Raw genomic sequence first — 18,637 nt, 5'->3', positions numbered from 1 at the left:
GGGATCGGCGCCCGTGGCCCGTTACGCAGCTGTTTGGTCGGTCGCCGGAGTACGCAACGCAAGCAGGGTTTGAGAAACGGAGTCTCCGGAGCGCGCCTTCGCGCCCCCGCCGCATACGGATCTCCTCGCCCCCGTGATGGGGCTCGAGGCGAGGCCGACAGCGGGGGCCCTCGGGCGGTCCGTGGCAAGGCAACTAGGTCAGACGGTGCGTCTCGGTCTCGCTAGGCCGCGGAGGAGTGCGGAGGACAGGCCACCGAGGCCTCTCTGCACGTGGTCCCTCCACGCCTGGTCCTGGCTCTCTTCCCATACACCCGATGGCCACCGTGGACTCCAATTTCCTGGTTCTTTCCCTCCTATCGGGCAGGGGGGAAAGGGACCCATGGCCACCACCACCGGCGCCCAGCTCGGCCCGCCCGGGCCGCCCCGAGACGGAGCCTCGTGCCGGGCCTCGCCGCGGCCAAGCTCCATAGGTACGTTCTGGAGCGAGTGGGCGTCTCTACCGAGAGACTTTTTCAAAGGAGGGAGGCAAGGGGGAGCCGGGCGCCTCCAGGGCCCCGGGGTGGGGACAGGGAGGTACGACGCGGAGATCCAGGGGAAGGTGGCCCGTGCCGCCGTCCCCAGACGGAGCCTCGCCTCGGGCATGGCGACGGCCAAGCTCCATAGATACGTTCTGGAGCGAGTGGGCGTCTCGACCGGCAGGTGACAGGGAGGTACGACGCGGAGATACAGGACAAGGGGGCCCCTCGCGGCGCCGACACTGCCCCGGGACCATGCCCCGGTCGCTAGCTATCCTATGGCACAAGTGGCCACCTCTCCCCCCAAGCGACATTTCACGCAGGGGAGAGGACGGGAGCCCTAGGCCTCGAGGGACCTCTGGACTATGAAAAAATCCCGGCTTTTTCCCGAAACCTCCAGGATTTGGGGCCTCTCGCCGACCCGCCGCCACCACCCCAGGAAGGTGCCTCTTCCTGGGCATGGTCCCTAGCTATCCCATGGCACAAGTGGCCAGCTCTCCCCCAAGCGACATTTCACGCAGGGGAGAGGCCAAGGCCCCAAGCCACCCGGGGGCGCGCCCATGGGACTATTATGGACTTAGCGCGTTGGACCCGGCCCACCGGCCGGTCCCGCGGACCCACTCTTAAGCACCCCTCGGCGGGCGATAAGTCGGGGGTCCCGCGGCCTACGGACTGCAGGTACCTGGTGGTACAAGCGCTGCCGCAATAGTTACCATGCCCATTAGCAGGGTCCCATGCAGGCACGTGGCGCGAGTTTTGATTTTTTTCAAAAAAACATGATTTTGGGCCTCGCTGAACCCACCACCACCCCAGGACAGAGGCATCTGTCCTGGGCATAACTATCCGATGGCAAGGGTCGGCCTTCCAGGCACCTCCAAGAAAATCCCTGGAGGCAGGAAGACAGGGGCCGACCTCCTCGAGGGCCCTGGACACTTTTTTTTGAGAACCAGGATTTTAGGGCCTCGCTGAACCCATCGCTGCCCCAGGAAGAGGCTTCTTCCTGGGCATGGTCCCTACCTATCCGATGGCACCAGTCGGCCCTTCTCCCTGGCTTCCCCTTTCACTCAGGGGAAGGGCCAGGGAGCCCAAGGCCTCACGGCACACTGCCGGGTGCACACTCGCCCGCTCTACCCGCCCGCCCCGGGAGCCACCGTCCCTGAGCACGGAGGTGGTCCATGGACCCCTGATGGGGACCAGGGACCGAGGACGGCGCCGCCTTGTGGACGCCGGCGGTATTGCGCCCCGCGGCCACCACAGGCCTATCCAGGCTTGTGGATCTGCTCTTTTTCCACGTCAGGACTCTGTTTTTTTCCAGACACCCGACCAGGGACCCCCGGGGAGGCCTCGACCCGGCCCAGGGAGTCCCAAAGCTGGGTACTCGCTCCGGTCCCTGGCTCCAAAGGACCCCCCAAAGGACCCCCCGGATTCCGGCTTTCGGACCCGCGGGGTGTCGGAACAGCGGGGTGTAACCGTATTCATAGTGTAGCAGGATGGGCGTTGGTGTTCATTTGGTGTCTGTTTAGCATTTTAATGACTGTAAACCTTTACCTTTTATTATTTCAGTCACTTCTTACTACCCGATCTCCGCCACTGCGAGCAGTGCAAACAGTGCACTCTACCCTTGCAAACGCGGTAGGTTCACTGTCTGTCTCTCTGCTCTTGTCTCAATGAATGTCAGTATTACTAAATAGTGGGATAACACAGCCGTTTGTTTCAGGCCCGGTGATACAACTGCTGCTTTGCTGTACATAAAGTGACCACACTCCCTCGCTGGGATTTCATTTTTGCCACGGTAGGACTAGCTGGTAGTGGATCCTACCAGCTCCTCCCCGTTGCTGGCTCTACTTTCATGTGGGCCATCCATTACTTATCTATTTATTTTTATCAGTTTTATATTTATTTATTTTGTCAGCTGTATGGTGTGAAACCCCCGGTCCCTACAGTACTGCCCTGCCAAGGTAAAGTGCAGTAACTACGAAAAGAAAAATCACTGAAAAATGGGTTTAAAAGTGATTCAACTGGTCAGCCAAATGAGATATCGGCATATAAGTGATATTACACTAATTTTACATCTGTTCTTGAGGTATATGTTTATCCCCCAAAATCACGAAGGCTAATTTGACCTTTGGGATACACAAATAAGTCGGTGTGTCCAAAAACGTAGTTACTGCTCTTTACCTTGGCAGGGCAGTGTAGGCCTATGCCTTTCCCTCTTTTAAAGCAAGATATGCAGTGTTGCATTGGTGAATTGGGAGGCGGTTGCACTCTATTTTAATGACCAACGCAACCCTGAAGATATGCTGTTAATGTGTGCTCTATTCATTGAACACTAATGCATAACACTGAACACAGTTTTTATTATTCCTGTATTTTAATAGTATTAACAATTGTGTACAAATAAAGCATTCTATTTTGGTACCTAAACATTGTACAAACTAACTGTGTGAGGAGCAATCAAATGTTCAGGTGGTTTATTTAGATTATAGATATTTCTCTTCTTATCTATCTCTATTCATACCGCCCTGCTACAATAGCAACAAATAGCAGATCTACAAGCTTTTACTGAGCTTGTAGATCAGCTTTTTTTTCTTCTTTTATGACAATTTGTGAAAATAAAAATAAGGGATACCAGGGCGTGAGCCCCAAAATAATCATATTTGACTCCGTTCCGCAGATAAATATTGTGAAAATAACAGATCTACAAGCCATCTTTTCTTCTTCTGTCTCTCTCACACAGTGGTTCTTCAACATCACATTTACAACTCTGAGTGAGAGTGCACAAAACACAAATGGGACCAGATGGACCTGAATCAGTAATCTATGCTGCAGTGGTTCTCAACCTTTTCAGGCCGTGACACCCCCCAAAATAATCATATTTGAACTGGGGACCCCCATTTTGTTTTACTCGGTTCCACAGATAAATATTGTGAAAATAGCAGGTACACAGTGCCAATGTTGCAGGTTAGGGCTTCAATACCATTTGTCCCTACAAGTATAAGACTCCTGAACAAACAGGCCCCATCTCAGTTCTGTGCATAAAATGTAAGGTGATGCCCTGCAGCCTTTTCTAGTGTTTACTCTGTAAGAGAGGAGATGTGTAGCACTGTCAATGTATTGTGTGATCTGTCTATGTATTGTGTATTTATGTTATGTTTAAACAGCTTATAAATGTTTTATAACGGGTCATTGTTGTAAAGTGCTACCCAAATGTCTTGTTCCGGTGGAGAGCAGAGAGGCTCGTGTTTCCATGGAGACATCGTTTGTTTACATCCGGGTTGTAAAAAGATATCGGTCTCTCATAAAAAAGATACGAAATAAGGTAAAAACACTGGCAGTTTTGGATGATTGACAGAGTGGCAGCTGTCTGAAATCATTCCCCAATCACTAATCAGCGTCGCTACACTATAAAGCAACGCACCTGAAACTAGAAAAAGTGCTCCTCGGAGCACAGGTCTCCGCCAGGTCAGGTAGGTTATTGTGGCCTCCTGGTGGAGCTATAATAGGCCAATATGAAAAGGGTGCCATTTCTTATTAGGCCTTGCACGGCAATCGGACACTGCATTCATGGCTTAAGGCATTTTGTGCAAAAAAATTTTTTGCTAAATTAGACCTGCTGGTGTAACAGGCCAATGTTAAAAGTAGAAGCATTTGTTCCTCAACATAGTGTGAAGGTGCATGCAAAGTTTGACTGCAATCGGACGGTGTGTTCATGATTTTCGGAATTTTGTTCAAAACAAGCCACTACTGTAAACTTTAGATGTCAATCTTACCCAATGAGAATGGAATATGAAAAATCAAACACATCCGTCTTGACCACATGACTATGGAGATCGTGTGTACCGATTTGCGTGAAGTTTGGATAAAATCGGAAGGAGTAATATAAAGAAATGTGTTTTACGTAAGTCGGCCTCCTGGTGGCGCTATAAAAGGCACATGTGAAAAATGCAGGGCAAAGGTTTTTCCTTGACCTATAGGGAGTGCGCATACAAAGTTTTACACAGATCGGTGCAGTTATAGGCACAAAAATGAATTGGCCTGTTATAGCGCCACCATGAGGCTGATTAGAAAATGTTCAAGTGCCATTTCTTCCTCGGCATAGTGGAAATATGCGTGCAAAATTCCACGGAAATTGCATGCTGTGTTCATGATTTGAGGCATTCTGTTCAAAACTGAGTATTCCTGTAAACCTTGGAAGCCATTTTTAGCCAATCAGGATGGAATATGAAAAATCTGAAAGACGCGTTTCGTTTAATGACTATAGAGATACTGTGTACCGATTTGCGGGATTTTTGGACAAATCTGTAGGAGTACTGTCAGAAAATATGTTTTGCACAAATTGGCCTCCTGGTGGCGCTATAAAAGGCCCGGGTGAAACATTTGCGGCAGAGGTTCTGAATTAGCATCCAGGGAGTGTGTGTGCACAGTTTCGCTGCGATCAAGCCAACGGTGCTGGAGATTAGCTGTTCACAGACGGACACAGGGACGGACGGACGGACACACACACACACACACACACACACACACACACACACACACACGGACCGACGGACAGGGGGTAAAACATACTCTCTCGCCATGCCTTTCGGCCTGGCGGAGACAATAAGCGCTGTAAATCAAACTACAGAGGGAGAGAAGTGAGAAGGAGGAGAATCATCCACAATGTCTGTCTGTCTGTGGGTGGGTCTATGGGTCAGTAACTCGGAACCAAATGGACCCTTACAGGTCTGTAACTCTGAGAGTGTACACATGGAACCAAATGGACCCTTACATGTCTGTAACTCTGAGAGTGTACACATGGAACCAAATGGACCCTTACATAATGTATTGCCGGTCCGCCGTGTAAACCCAGCTAATCATTTACAAGACAAAGACGGTCATTTGATCAGATCTACAAATAAACATACAAACATATTTGATATTGTGCTAAAGGAGTAAATTAGATCTGCTGTTCTTGTCTTTCACAATAATAAAACACTTCAACACTTACGGTTCATACAGCAGCAGATTCTTGTCTTTCCAGCGTTGAGTCAAAATGGATCCTGAAACAAACGGCTCCACTGTTAATGTTCCAACATGACACACCTTTGTGGACTTTGAACCTGAAATATGACGGCTTTACTGTGAGTCATGATGATAACGTTGTATTTATAAAACACTCATCAAATAACGTTTCAAAGTTCAACCACCACTTAAGTCATTCCTCTGAGGGCAGATCTTCACCAGGCCTGGTGGCCTAGCCAGGGCTGTGTCAGCGTCTTGTCAAATTACGTATGACAGACGGTGTAACAGTTTGTGTTTGCGGCGCCACCTATGGGCAGAAGTGAAAGCTCTTTTGGAGGTGTGCTATATTAGTGGCAAATGATTTTAATGTGGGTGTTTTTTGTTCATGATACATGATTTTTATTTTGGTAATAAATAGGTGTCTGCTGGTCATTGTTAACTAGTAGGTGAATCAATATATGAAAATAAATCACTTAACCCCCCCAAAAATGATTCAATGGATTCTGGTAGTATTTGGCATGCTAAATAACATACTAAAAGTTTACCAAAATATACGTCCCAGAAAGCCGCCATTTTCAAGATGGCGTCCCAGATGGCTGCGGGGAACTTAAAATGGCTATATCTCAAATGCAAAAAATGTTACAAAGGATTTTCAACTGATTCTGGTACCTCTATGCATGCTTAAGACCTTACTACACATTTAGGAAAATATGCCTTCCGGAAAGGCGTTTTTTTTTTTTTTGTAGGGCCCCCAAAATTATATGAATTTTGGCCGCGGACCCCCATCTCAAAATATTTTGTTCCAGAAGTTGTAATAGTTAAAAATGTTCACTATGGAAAAATAGATATTCAAAGATTTGCACCCATTTTCACGTTTAAAAAAGAAAATTGCAGATCTACAAGCTCATAGCGCGGCACTCGGTGCCGTAATTGTAATAACTCTATTACAACTTCTGGAACAAAATATTTTGCGCTATGAGCTTGTAGATCTGCTATTTCTTTTTGAAAAATGTTTTGGGGATTTTTTTTTTTTAAATGACACAGATGCGTTCTCGGTCTGAAAGGGTTAAAAAATTAACAGTTCCAGTCCTATGTACCTAGGATATAATATCATATAAAAGGTAGGGAAAATGTGGTCCGGAATTCTCCTTTTAATTCATTTAGTGCCAGACTTATTTCTGGCTGTGTTTGCCCAGTGCCAGAGATTTTTCGATTTTCCTTAGCTTTTCAAGTAGTCACAGAATATTTATCTCCAGTATGATCGATCCCCTGATGGTTGCTAATCACTGAGGCTTTCACTGTGCTTCAGTGACAAAAAAAAATGTCATCGCAACCTCCTGTTCACTTTTATACTACCAAAATTGCATAGTAAAAAAAAAATACACAGGAGCCGAGATACAGGATTTTTAAGTAATAAGTTAACCAAGAAGTGAATGGAGCAGCAAATCTTCGGATCACGATATCTTGGGTTCTGAACGTTTCCCCTCCCCCCCCCAAAAAAAAAAAAAATGGTTAAACCATAACTCTGTATAAGGTCATGGTTGACATGGCGCTCCATATATGGAGCCACCTGTATCATGTGAGTCTGACATAGTTAAATTAGACGACTTACATCATATTTGGGTGTAGCTGTGATGAGAACTCCGTATATGGTTATGTCTGAGACGTGAGAATGTCATGGGCGGGATGACATCCCGCTAGGCGACATTATAAATGGGGCTAGCACCGTCACAGGAGAAGCACTCTTGGACCAGCCATCTCAGAGAGATACTCTTGGACTCATTGGAGACATCGAGAGGCCGAGCTGTTGTAGTACAGCCTGAGGATGAGGTGTCCTACTCCGAACTTCTTCAGGCGGCGTAGCCAGTACAGTCGCCGCTGGGCCTTTTTCTTCACGTGTGGTGTGTGTGTCCAATTTGAGCTCCTCCTCGATGTGTAACAACTTCCACGGGTCCAGTGAGGCATTCCCACATCGTGTTGTGATTGGATAAACAAAGACAGCTTCCTGTGGAAGTACATACTGTACAACGGAAGTCCCGCCCTATAGAAACATATGTAGTTCTTTACCAGGACTTTCTCTTCGTGAGAGAGAAAAGGCTGTGAACGAGGTTTCATCAACCCTACGACCGGAAAGTGTTTACCGTTTCCATGGCAATGGTTCATTCTCACATCATGACAACCGGCTTTATGTGAAATATTGAAATGCTGTAATTGGAGGATTAGAAGAAGTGTTGGAATTATTCAGCATTTCTCTTGAAATACCCCTATTTATGTAAAGTACAAGACATGTATTACTCTACTGACAAATGGTGCATTGTTTAAAGTAATACAATGCAGGTCCACAAATAACTATTTTTAGCAACCTCTTCTGGTCACTACCATCATTGCAGGCCTGTATTCTATTTGTTTTCACCGGAAAACCGAAGGGTTTCAAAAAGCGTTCTTTTAATTGTTTTATACTATCTGCGAATCGTTTCTCTTAGCCAGTGGAGCATTAGTTACCGTGTGCTGTGTTTTCTTTTGCTGTTGTTTTTCCTATAATCCTATAATCTCTTAAAAACAGAGTGAGATTCCTTTTTGTTATTAGCGCAGTAGTTCCTGGCCAAACAGGAAACCGGTGCGGTAGTTCCTGGCCAAACAGGAAACCGGTGCATTTCCGTTTCCGTTTCCCGGCCGGATGACGTCATTTTCGCGGGAAACACGTCCGTTTAGATAGGAGAGTGCAGAGAGAGAGAAAACCCAGAACAGAGAGAGGGGAGACTTGACGGGAGTTGGATTTAAACTCACGTCCTAAAGACACACATGCAGCACATGGTTAGTGCAGTGATTGAGTCACCAGGCAATTTAATGGATGCTATGGTAAATATACAGCTAAATCTCATTTAGCCAAACGTATCAGAGATCTCTATCTACCAATGTCAAACATGCCAAAAGATGACATGACACAGAGGAGAGAGAGGAGCACATCTACGAGAGTGTGGCCCATGCCAGGAGCCGTGAAAACGTCCCTGGACCTCAGGAGGACATGACAGAGAACACAGCAGTCACAGGGAGTTTGACAAAGTTGTGAATGAAAAAGAACATTGATTAATGAATCGAAAAAACATGGCCCCCTCACGTATTAGGAGGGCAGTATGAGTCATCATGTAGAACCAAGGACGGGTGTTTTCATGGTTAAAATGGAGTTTGAAGTTACAGTGGGTTTGTATAGGAAGGGTACGTGTCTGATAAAATGAATATCAAATATCTAAATACTGAATCAAGTAACTAAAAAACTCCTTCTCGTGTGGCTGAACGCCACTTGTGCCTCTAAGAAGTTAGTCGCCGACCACACAGGGCCGCAAAACTAGTTAACAAGCCGGAGTCTCGTTCCTTATCGGAATCAACCAGACAAATCACTCCACCAACTAAGAACGGCCATGCACCACCACCCACAGAATCGATGAACCGTTGAGTCAAATTAAGCCATTAAAACCGGGAAAGCATCTGTGTCATTTTAGATTTTAGCTGTGTGTGTGTGTCACGATTTTTTTTTTAATGTGGCTCAGGGGGCCGCTCTGCCCTCTGAGCCACTGCCGCTCACAAAATGTTTTTTTCTTTTCTTTTTTATGTTGATGTGACTACTCTTACTTTTTATCCTTGTCTTAGTTTTATTCTATTACTATTATCGTTATTGCAGCACAGTACTTATTTGAAACAGTATTTGGTACATCATCATATCCACTTAGACACCAGCAATATGTCACGTGTATGTATGTATGTATGTATGTGTGTATGTATGGATGTATGTGTATATAAATACATATTACGTATTTTCTTTCTTTTCGTCTTTTTTTCTTTTTTGAAAATAAGTATACGCTGATGTATTTGATTTGACCTATCTTAACTCCATCCTGGATATTGTACTGTACCCTTTTTCTCTCTTCTGTTGTTTGACGGTTGACGGTCGGCGGTGTGGTGGTTGCTGACTTGGGTGGGAGAGGGTGTGCAAGCTGTCTGAGTTGAATGTATCTGTGTACTTGGCTCATATCGTATGTATCTTTGTTCATGAGTTTTCTTTATAAGTGACAAATAAAAACCTTCTTGATTGTTGAGATGAAGGAGCCGCTATAGGAGCCCAGCAGAGGGCAGCAGTGAGCTGTTAGGCAGGAGGAGGAGAGCTTTGACCTCCTTCAGACTGTCACATTTACCAACATAGAGTACAGTACAATACTGTACTGTACTGTACTGTACTGTACTGTACTGTACTGTACTGTACTGTACTGTACTGTACTGTACTGCACTGTACTGTACCCCCCAAAATATTCATATTTGAACTGGGTATCCCCCCCCCCCCCCTGACATGCATTTGGAAGCTTGTAGATCGTCTATTTTCACAATGTTTGCCTCTTTCTTACGTATTATTTGACAATTTGGCCAATTTGGTTTTAAAACGGTCTTAAAACTCATTAAATTGTAACTTAAGAAATGTGCAGATACCCTGTATACACTTGGTATACTGTGTGTTGGTTTGTTTACTGTTGAGTGAGAAAACAATGTTGCACATTAAGCTAATCAACCCCCCCAAAATAAATTTGGGGACCCCCTGGTGGGTCCCAACTCCCAGTTTGGGAACCACTGCTGATTTTTAATCACATGAACCCTTGTGTCTCTAGTGCGGAAGACACTATAACAACTTCACATGTGTTTTTCGGGTTTCTGGTTCAAAGCCTGAATCTATGACAGAGGTTCTCGCCTTTTCTGGTTCTGGGCCCGATCTTGAAAGTGTTCTCGGCCCACCCATCAGACCACTTAACACGGCAGAGGGCTCTGTACTTGGATTCAACGCGGAATCCTGGACAATGTTAAGTAGGCTACTGTTACATACCCAGCAGTACTCGACAGCTCCCAGCAGAGTAGGCTACGCACGACACGTCGTCAAAAACGCTGAGAACTGGACTTCCGCGTTAATGTAATGCGGAAGTCCCGAAAAGTCAACATGTGCCTTTTCTGTGTTTTCACGTCACAGTCACAAAGCCTTTTGGGGAGTGAGACAGTGTTGTGTTGCAAAGCTGAAACTTAAAGGAATTGACGGAAGGGCACCACCAGGAGTGGAGCCTGTGGCCTAACCCATTGAGACCTGAGGCCGATTCTACAAATATCTTCAAAATCCTAACAGTTTTTCCGAAAAACTTATGTTGCTATATCAGTGGTACTCAAACCTTTTCATGTCAACGACCCCCATGTATTTGTACTCCCCCCATCTCAAAAGATTGTGTTCCAGGGACCCCCAGAAGCAAATAAATTGCTTTAAAATATATATATATATATATTCAAAGATTTGTCCAATCTAAAATGACACAGACGCCCGGCTCCGGACATGGAAAGGATTGACAGATTGGATGCCTCTTTCTCGATTCTGTGGGTGGTGGTGCATGGCCGTTCTTAATTGGTGGAGTGATTCGTCTAGTTGATTCCGATAACGAACGAGACTCCGGCTTGTTTTGATTGATTGATTGAATACTTTATTAGCAGTTTGCAAAAAAAAAGCACAGGAAAGTCCAGTTAAATACAAGGTCTGCTAAGAGGATTTTAAACCCAAGAAAGCCAATGGCGTGTTTCCATTGGGGTCCTTTGTACTCAATTCATCGAAATATTTAATGACAGACAAAATGCAATACTATGCAAAACATCATATAAACAGTTAGAAATCAGAAAGAAATAGCCTGTTTCGAATTGCAGCCACCTGTAAGTGCTCTTTTAGAACGTTTTTTTTAGGAGAGTAGGGATTTACACTCCTTTACGACTGTTGGTAGGGCGTTCCACATTTTTGGCGCATAGCAGGAGAATGAATTTAACCCCTTGTTTGAACCAAATCTGTGTTCCCTCTGGTGTTGTGATTGTGGGCGTCATTGACGTTTTAAATGTTAACTAGTTTCGCGGCCCTGTGAGGTCGGCGACTAACTTCTTAGAGGGACGAGTGGCGTTCAGCCACATTAGAAGGAGCAATAACAGGTCTGTGATGCCCTTAGATGTCAGGGGCTGAATGCACGCTACGCCACACTGATGCGGGTCAGCGTGCGTCTACCCTTCACCGAGAGGCGCGGGTATAACCCAAGCTCCCAGAACCCAGTGGTTGCATTCAAGCGCATTGGACATGTTGGCCATTCATAGGTACTGCAGCTTAAAACGTCTGGGGCCACTAACACGAACGAGTGAATGGGCTCGACTCACGAGCTTGCGCACGAGCTTGCGCACGGGGCTGCGCACCGATGTGACGCTAAATGTGTCACAGAAGCCCCAAATAGGCCTCGCCGGTCAAATTTCACAACCCGGAAGAAGGGGTGATTTCGGCCCATGCGCTGGGTGAGCAACTCAATGCAAGTGGATGAGAGGGGATTTCCGGTGCCCTCTATATTATTTTTAACTCTATGGTATAACCCCATGGATTAAAGTTCTCAGTCGCAACGACTGATTTGGATTCCATGGAAGAATTCTATGAAAGCATGTCGCACACCCAAAATAGCAGATCTACAAGATCGGCTATTTTGGGTCATTAGCTATACTAAGAATAAGATTAAAGAGTATTTGAAGTGGTCAAACTAGCAGTAGAAAACAAGTTTAGAAGCATCTTCCACAAACAATGAATGGTTTCAGAAATGTCATGAAAGCAAAGTTTAATGCCTCAATCTGCGATTTCTTCAACTGGTTGGCTGTATTTAGAACAGCAGCAACATAAGGTTTAGAATGATAATACCTAAACGTCATCATTACACTTTCAAGATGAGATTCTACTTTTGCTTTATTCTATGTAACCCGCTGAGCCCCGCTCGTGATGGGGATCGGGGATTGAAATTACATATACATAAATGTATACATAAATCAATATAGAAACATATTTTGTAAGAATATTACTGGTTATACTGGTTCTTGTGCTATTTTCATGTCAAGAACCCCCAAACTGATACATAATATTGAACCTGAGGCCTGCATGGGCAGTTAACCAAACATGTACGGAAACAAAATGATATTCACAAGTCACATCAGCCAGATGGACGGGCCGCGTGCATTTTCAGAGCATGTTTATTGTGAGCTTGTAGATGTGCTTTTTTCAAACATTTTAGTACTTTTACTTTTGGCACTTTAAGTATATTTTGATGCCAATACGTGTGTACTTTTACTCAAGTGACATTTTGAACACAGCTAGGCCTTTTACTTGTAACACAGTACTTCTACATTGTGGTATTGATGCTTTTGCTTAAGTGAAAAATGTCCTGTGGAGAGAAGAGAGCTGTCGGACATTAAGATATAAATACATACGAAGAAATAAGACATGACAGAAACCAAAGCTATATGGAACCGAACCACCAGATGAATGGATGAATGAATGTAGAGTTGTTCTGATAGCGAAGCGATACCAGTATGGAAAAAGCTGCCGATACCGCCTAGAATGCTGGTATCGGTGAGTATGCCAGTCTATGCCATTTTGATACCATGTATCACATGATGAGATTTAATCTACTATTTTTAATGGATATTGCACTACTGCATTGTATTCTTACAGTACAATTTACATTGTTATTTTACTAACTTAGTGCTGCACTTTAACTATTATTAATGGATTCTTACATTTAATTTCAAGGACCTGGATTTCAAGGAGTTACAGACCTGAAAGAACCCCCTCAAGAAACACTGAGGGTCCTTGCACCACACATTGACACCCACTGTCCTTAGATGTGTTTAAATTACACACCGGCTATAGGATCGGTGCTCTGCATCGACCGATACGCAAGTTATGGGTTATCGGAATCGGTGTCGGAATCTGTATATGGGGAAGGAGGACAAAATGGTATCGGTACATCTCTAGTCATCGGGTTGGTTGTGTTGGATCATCATCATCATCACATCGGGGACTCAGAGGAACTGAACCCAGAGACATCTGCTGCTGCTGCTGCTGCTGCTGCTGCTGCTGCTGCTGCTGATGATGCTGCAGCCTCTGATGGAGAGAGTTTAACGGTGCGAAGCAGAGGGAGAGAGAGAGAGAAAGAGAGAGAGAGAGAGAGAGACGGGGGGGTTGAGAGAGGAGAGAGACAGGGAAGGAGAGCGAGCAAAAGAGAGATCTAGAGAGAAAGAGAGGGAGAGAGACATACATTGTGCGGTGCAGCCACGCGGTGCGGTGCGGTGGGGTGGTCGGTCGCTGTGGCAAATCAGTGGCTGGTTATGTAAGAGATGAGGAGCTGCTACAGGACGCACTGATCCTCAGTCTGTGCTGTTCTGTTTCCTCTGCTAAGGAGAGGAGAGCAGAGGAGAGGAGAGGAGAGGAGAGGAGAGCAGAGGAGAGGAGAGGAGAGCGGGGACACCCAGCTGTCACCTAACTGCCTGTCACCCTATAGGTGTCATCACATCTCTTATGGGGACAACACATCTCCACTCTGCGGGTAAGAAGCCTACACGTCTCTCTCTCTCTCTCTCTCTCTCTCTCTCTCTCTCTCTCTCTCTCTCTCTCTCTCTCTCTCAAAATAAAGAAGTTAGTTTTGATAAAGGAAGGACGTTATTTGTAAAATATGTGTTAAATAGCTCTATAGTGTGATAGCAATCATCGAGTGTTTGATCAGTAACAGTGTAAAATAGCTCTATATTGTGATAGTAATCATGGCTATAGAGTGTTTGTTCAGTAACAGTGTTAAATAGCTCTATATCGTGATAGTAATCATTGCTATAGAGTGTTTGTTCAGTAACAGTGTTAAATAGCTCTATATTGTGATGGTAATCATTGCTATAGAGTGTTTGTTCAGTAGCAGTGTTAAATAGCTCTATATTGTGATGGTAATCATTGCTATAGAGTGTTTGTTCAGTAACAGTGTTAAATAGCTCTGAATTGTCATGGTAATCATTGCTGTAGAGTGTTTGTTCAGTAACAGGGGTCTGCCTGTCTCTCCAACTCTTCAATAAACAGAAGGGAAAACATTTTAGGGGGTTACACATTTAATCCAATCAGAAGAGGGAACTCATTTATCAGCTTAAATTTGATCATTTTGATTACTGTCAGAATATAGAGCTATTTAACACTTACCTTAACAAAACATATCACTTACAGTACCTTTAATATCCAATAGAGAGAAGTTTGTGTGTGCATGCGTGCGTGCGTGCGTGCGTGCGTGCGTGTGTGCGTGCGTGGGCACCATAGAGCCCCAAGGTCTCGAGAGCCAACACAACAGCACATAGCTTTTAACACATGTAGCATTTTATCACGTCTAAAAGGTGCTTTTAGCTACAAAGTAGAATCCTCTGACTCACTGCACTCCTGTGGTCTTTGTCGCCATGTGAAATCAGACGCTGTTAGAAAGATATAATATCTAACATATCGTGTATCACTCCACAGCCCCTTCTATCCAAAGCCCCCTCTAACCCTGGTGTTGTAGTTTTTAACAGCGGGGTGTCCAGACCCTCTAACCCTGGTGTTGTAGTTTTTAACAGGGGTCTCCTCTGTAGTGGGACTCGGGACCCTCTAACCCTGGTGTTGTAGTTTTTAACAGCGGGGTGTCCAGACCCTCTAACCCTGGTGTTGTTTAGTTTTTAACAGGGGGGTCTGCGGACCCTCTGACCCTGGTGTTGTGAAGTGCCTGCGCTCCACACACGATGTTCTTGAGGTAATTGTTTACCCCCCAAGATCACAAAGGCTAATTTGACCTTTGGGATACCCAAATAAGTCGGTGTGTCCAAAAACGTAGTTACTGCTCTTTGGCTTGGCAGGGCAGTATACCTGTGAGTGTATTGAAATGTTGTGTAGCCTAAGCAAAGCAAATTTATTTTTAAAAGACAATGGTAACCCCGCTGCGTAGAGGAGAAGGTGTCTCCCCGAGGGGAGACAGTGGTCAATGACATTGTAGGAAAAAAAGTACAATATTTGCTTCTGAATAGGGCTGCCACGGTCATGACATTTTCCTTGATGATTAATTGTCCCACAAATAAACAAATATTGCACAGGGCAGATATGACAAATAACTAAAATACACAAAGAAAATACATGGAAATAGCTGATCTGCAAGCTCACAACACGTCGCAGTGTTGTGAGCTTGTAGATCTGCCATATCTGCACTTTTTTTTTTATCTTTCAAAATGTATGAAACTCTGAAACGATTATGACGACTATGCATAATAATTGTGATTATCTCTAATAATTGTGCTTAGGTGATTATGTAATAATTGTGACAGGCCTACGCTGAGATGTAGTGGAGTAAAAAGTACAATATATTACGCTGAGGCGTAGTGGAGTAGAAGTATAAAGAAAGGGAAATCCTGTGACACTACGGATAATCTGCGCAAGCATGACACAGAATCTGAGATCACAAACCCCCCGAAGCAGAGCATAATATACAGAGGTCAACATAATTTAGAACCCTTCAAGTTAATACACAGAAAATATAACATACAATCCACTGAAACAAACATTTAAATATTGAGCTCTTCCAAAGGCATAAATTAAGATACACAGATATAACAATCGTACAATCCACAGAATCATACATTTAACTTAGATGGCAGAGGAGGAGGCTGGGGAGGTGGAGGGAGTTTGATAACAGGCAGGAACAGAGCTGTGACCAATGCCGAACATGAAGAGTGAAGAGTGAACAGTGTTTTGCTTAAAATATCGCCTAACTTACGGGCCTAAAATTGTAATAGCTATTCTTCTAGGCAGTCATATAAGTTATATAAAGCAGCTGTAGTTATAGCAGTGACTGAGAGAACAGGCTGAAAAACAATAGCCTGGTTCCAGACGAATCTGCCATTGCAACAAAAAAAAATTGCCCTTGGCAGATTAGGTCTGGCCCCTCTCAGATTGGATTTCTCTCCCTCCAAAGTTGTGAGGGACCAATCAGGGCCCAGTATGCAAATATGCAGCGGGTTTATCACCAGAGGCATTTTTTTAATTTGCCCCTCGGAAATGCAGGTTCCACACAGAGATTCCAGACTAGTATCTACGCAGTGATATTAGTCTGGCCATGCCAGGCTAGAAAAACAAGGCTGAAAAACAAAGCCATGAGACAGCTGTGTAAGTGAACATGCGCGAACACACATGCACGTCTACAACTGGTTGCGGCCCTCATCAAGTCACCTTTCGGCCAATGCGGCCCTTACCCTTACCCCGAAATGAGTTTGACACCCCTGGCCTAAATGAACCATTAGATTGAGGGTGTAGTACGTGTTAGCAAATGGGAATGAAGGGAGCCGGGTGAGGTTGAACGTGGAAAGACCATTTGACTGCCGGTCTCCAGAATGACGGGCGGAAGTATCGCGAGACGAGATTTAAAACGTGATTTCAGTAAAACAGATCTGTAAACAACAATGGCGGCGCCCATGTAGCAATAGCATAGCAGTGACATCAGACGGACCACACACTACAGATATATACAAGGAAAAACGAGCGGCGTAAATAAGCGGATTTAGCCAAGATCTAAAGACGTCCGTTCTGAGCTGCGGTTTGGGGGGTCCCCGAAATGGAGAACTTTGCTCGTTATGAACTGGGGTCCCCGACCACTATCATCATGACTTCACAACCTCAAATCAAGGTAGGAAAACACTTAGGGCAAAATTCTCCTTTAACTTGTTAGCGAATGAGAATGGGGGGAGAAGTGTGAGGCTGAGTGTGTACACCTTCTGGCCTTCCGTGCCTACCTGAACTACCGCTGCGCTCGATTACTCAAGTAAAGTACAGTTACTTGAGTATAAGTGTATACTGCACTTAAGTTGCAATACACCTCTGGATATGGTCATGTAGGACCAACCCCCCTAATGACTGTGAGCATCATTCTAACTGGCCTGTCCCGTGGGGATTGAACTTGTGACCTTGTGGTCACGAAATGCACCCTCTGACCATCAGACACCACTGTGTGTGTGTGTGTGTGTGTGTGTGTGTGTGTGTGTGTGTGTGTGTGTGTGTGTGTGTGTGTGTGTGTGTGTGTGTCTGTCTGTCTGTCTGTCTGTCTGTCTGTCTGTCTGTCTGTCTGTCTGTCTGTCTGTCTGTCTGTCTGTCTGTCTGTCTGTCTGTCTGTCTGTCTGTCTGTCTGTCTGTCTGTCTCTTAGAAACCTGAGTTCCTTGTGAGATCTGTGTTGTTTCCTCAGCCGACAGCTTGAATGGATGACAGGAGCAATGTAGGCCAAATACACTGTGTGTGAGAGAGAGAGAGAGAGAGAGAGAGAGAGAGAGAAATAGCACCTTAGTTTAGTTTTTTTTAGTTTTATTTATTATCTCAGGTAATTTGTAAATATGTAGATAACTTGTCTGGCCTTCTGTTGCTCTCTTGTTTTTGATCTCCTTCCCACCTGCCCCCCACCCTCTTCTTCTCCCCCCCCCCTCTTCTTTCTATGGAAACTAACGTTGCGATGGGAACGATGTACAAAAAAGAATTTCACCCACTTTTTTACCTTGTAAACCTGTGATGTGACAATAAAACTGATTCTGATTCTGATTCTGAGAGAGAGAGAGAGAGAGAGAGAGAGAGAGAGAGAGAGAGAGTGAGAGAGAGAGAGAGAGAGAGAAATAGAACTGTTATGACCACAGGCTATACCTGATTCTCACTCTGGAGGTGTTTCACTCAGTCTCTCTGGACCTCTCTCTCTCTCTCTCTCTCTCTCTCTCTCTTTCTCTCTGTCTCTCATCCATCATATTTTCATCTCTCCATTTGTCCATTTTGCTCTTCTGTGTTTCTCTACTTGTATCTTACACAGAAGGTCCATTTGTACAGTCACTGTAGTGTGAGTTAAAAGTAAGTTAGCGTACACTAGACCTACTCAGAGGATGCTCAAGTCGGGAACCGGCTCATAATCACAAGCAGTTTTATTTGTCACATCCCAGGTTTACAGACCGTGTAAAGCATCATTTTGTAGTCTTCCGTGAGAAGGAAAGGAAAAGAGATAGAAAACCGGTTCAATGGAACAAATAAAGATATGTACATATATACAGATAGGAGTGTTGTGCGGGAGGAGGAGGGCGGAGGCGCCACGTCCTCCCGGTGGGGGCTCCTCACTGGCAGGTGAGTCAGTAGGATACGACAAGTGTGTGGGGAGGAATCAATTGGCATAACGACTAGATTGGGGAGAAAAAGGGGTAAAAAAAAGAAAGAAAGGACATCATATCCAAA

At 45.0% G+C, this 18,637-nt stretch overlaps 1 protein-coding gene across 1 annotated transcript in view; it reads left to right on the top strand.

The window, feature by feature from the left end:
- Positions 1-379: 379 nt before the first annotated feature.
- Positions 380-18,637, top strand: part of bean1 (brain expressed, associated with NEDD4, 1) — a gene marked incomplete at both ends in the record, with an annotated part of 90,108 nt that continues 71,850 nt past the window's right edge. Inside the window, one exon of the mRNA XM_080449762.1 lies at positions 380-699. Coding sequence (XP_080305888.1) covers positions 380-699 — 320 coding nt within the window. The remainder of the gene's footprint in view (positions 700-18,637) is intronic.

This window comes from Gymnoscopelus braueri (genome assembly GCF_963280865.1).
Source record: "Gymnoscopelus braueri genome assembly, chromosome: 14".
NCBI lineage: Eukaryota > Metazoa > Chordata > Actinopteri > Myctophiformes > Myctophidae > Gymnoscopelus > Gymnoscopelus braueri.
Note: the sequence above shows the minus strand (reverse complement) of the source record. Positions and strands in the feature narration are given on the sequence as shown.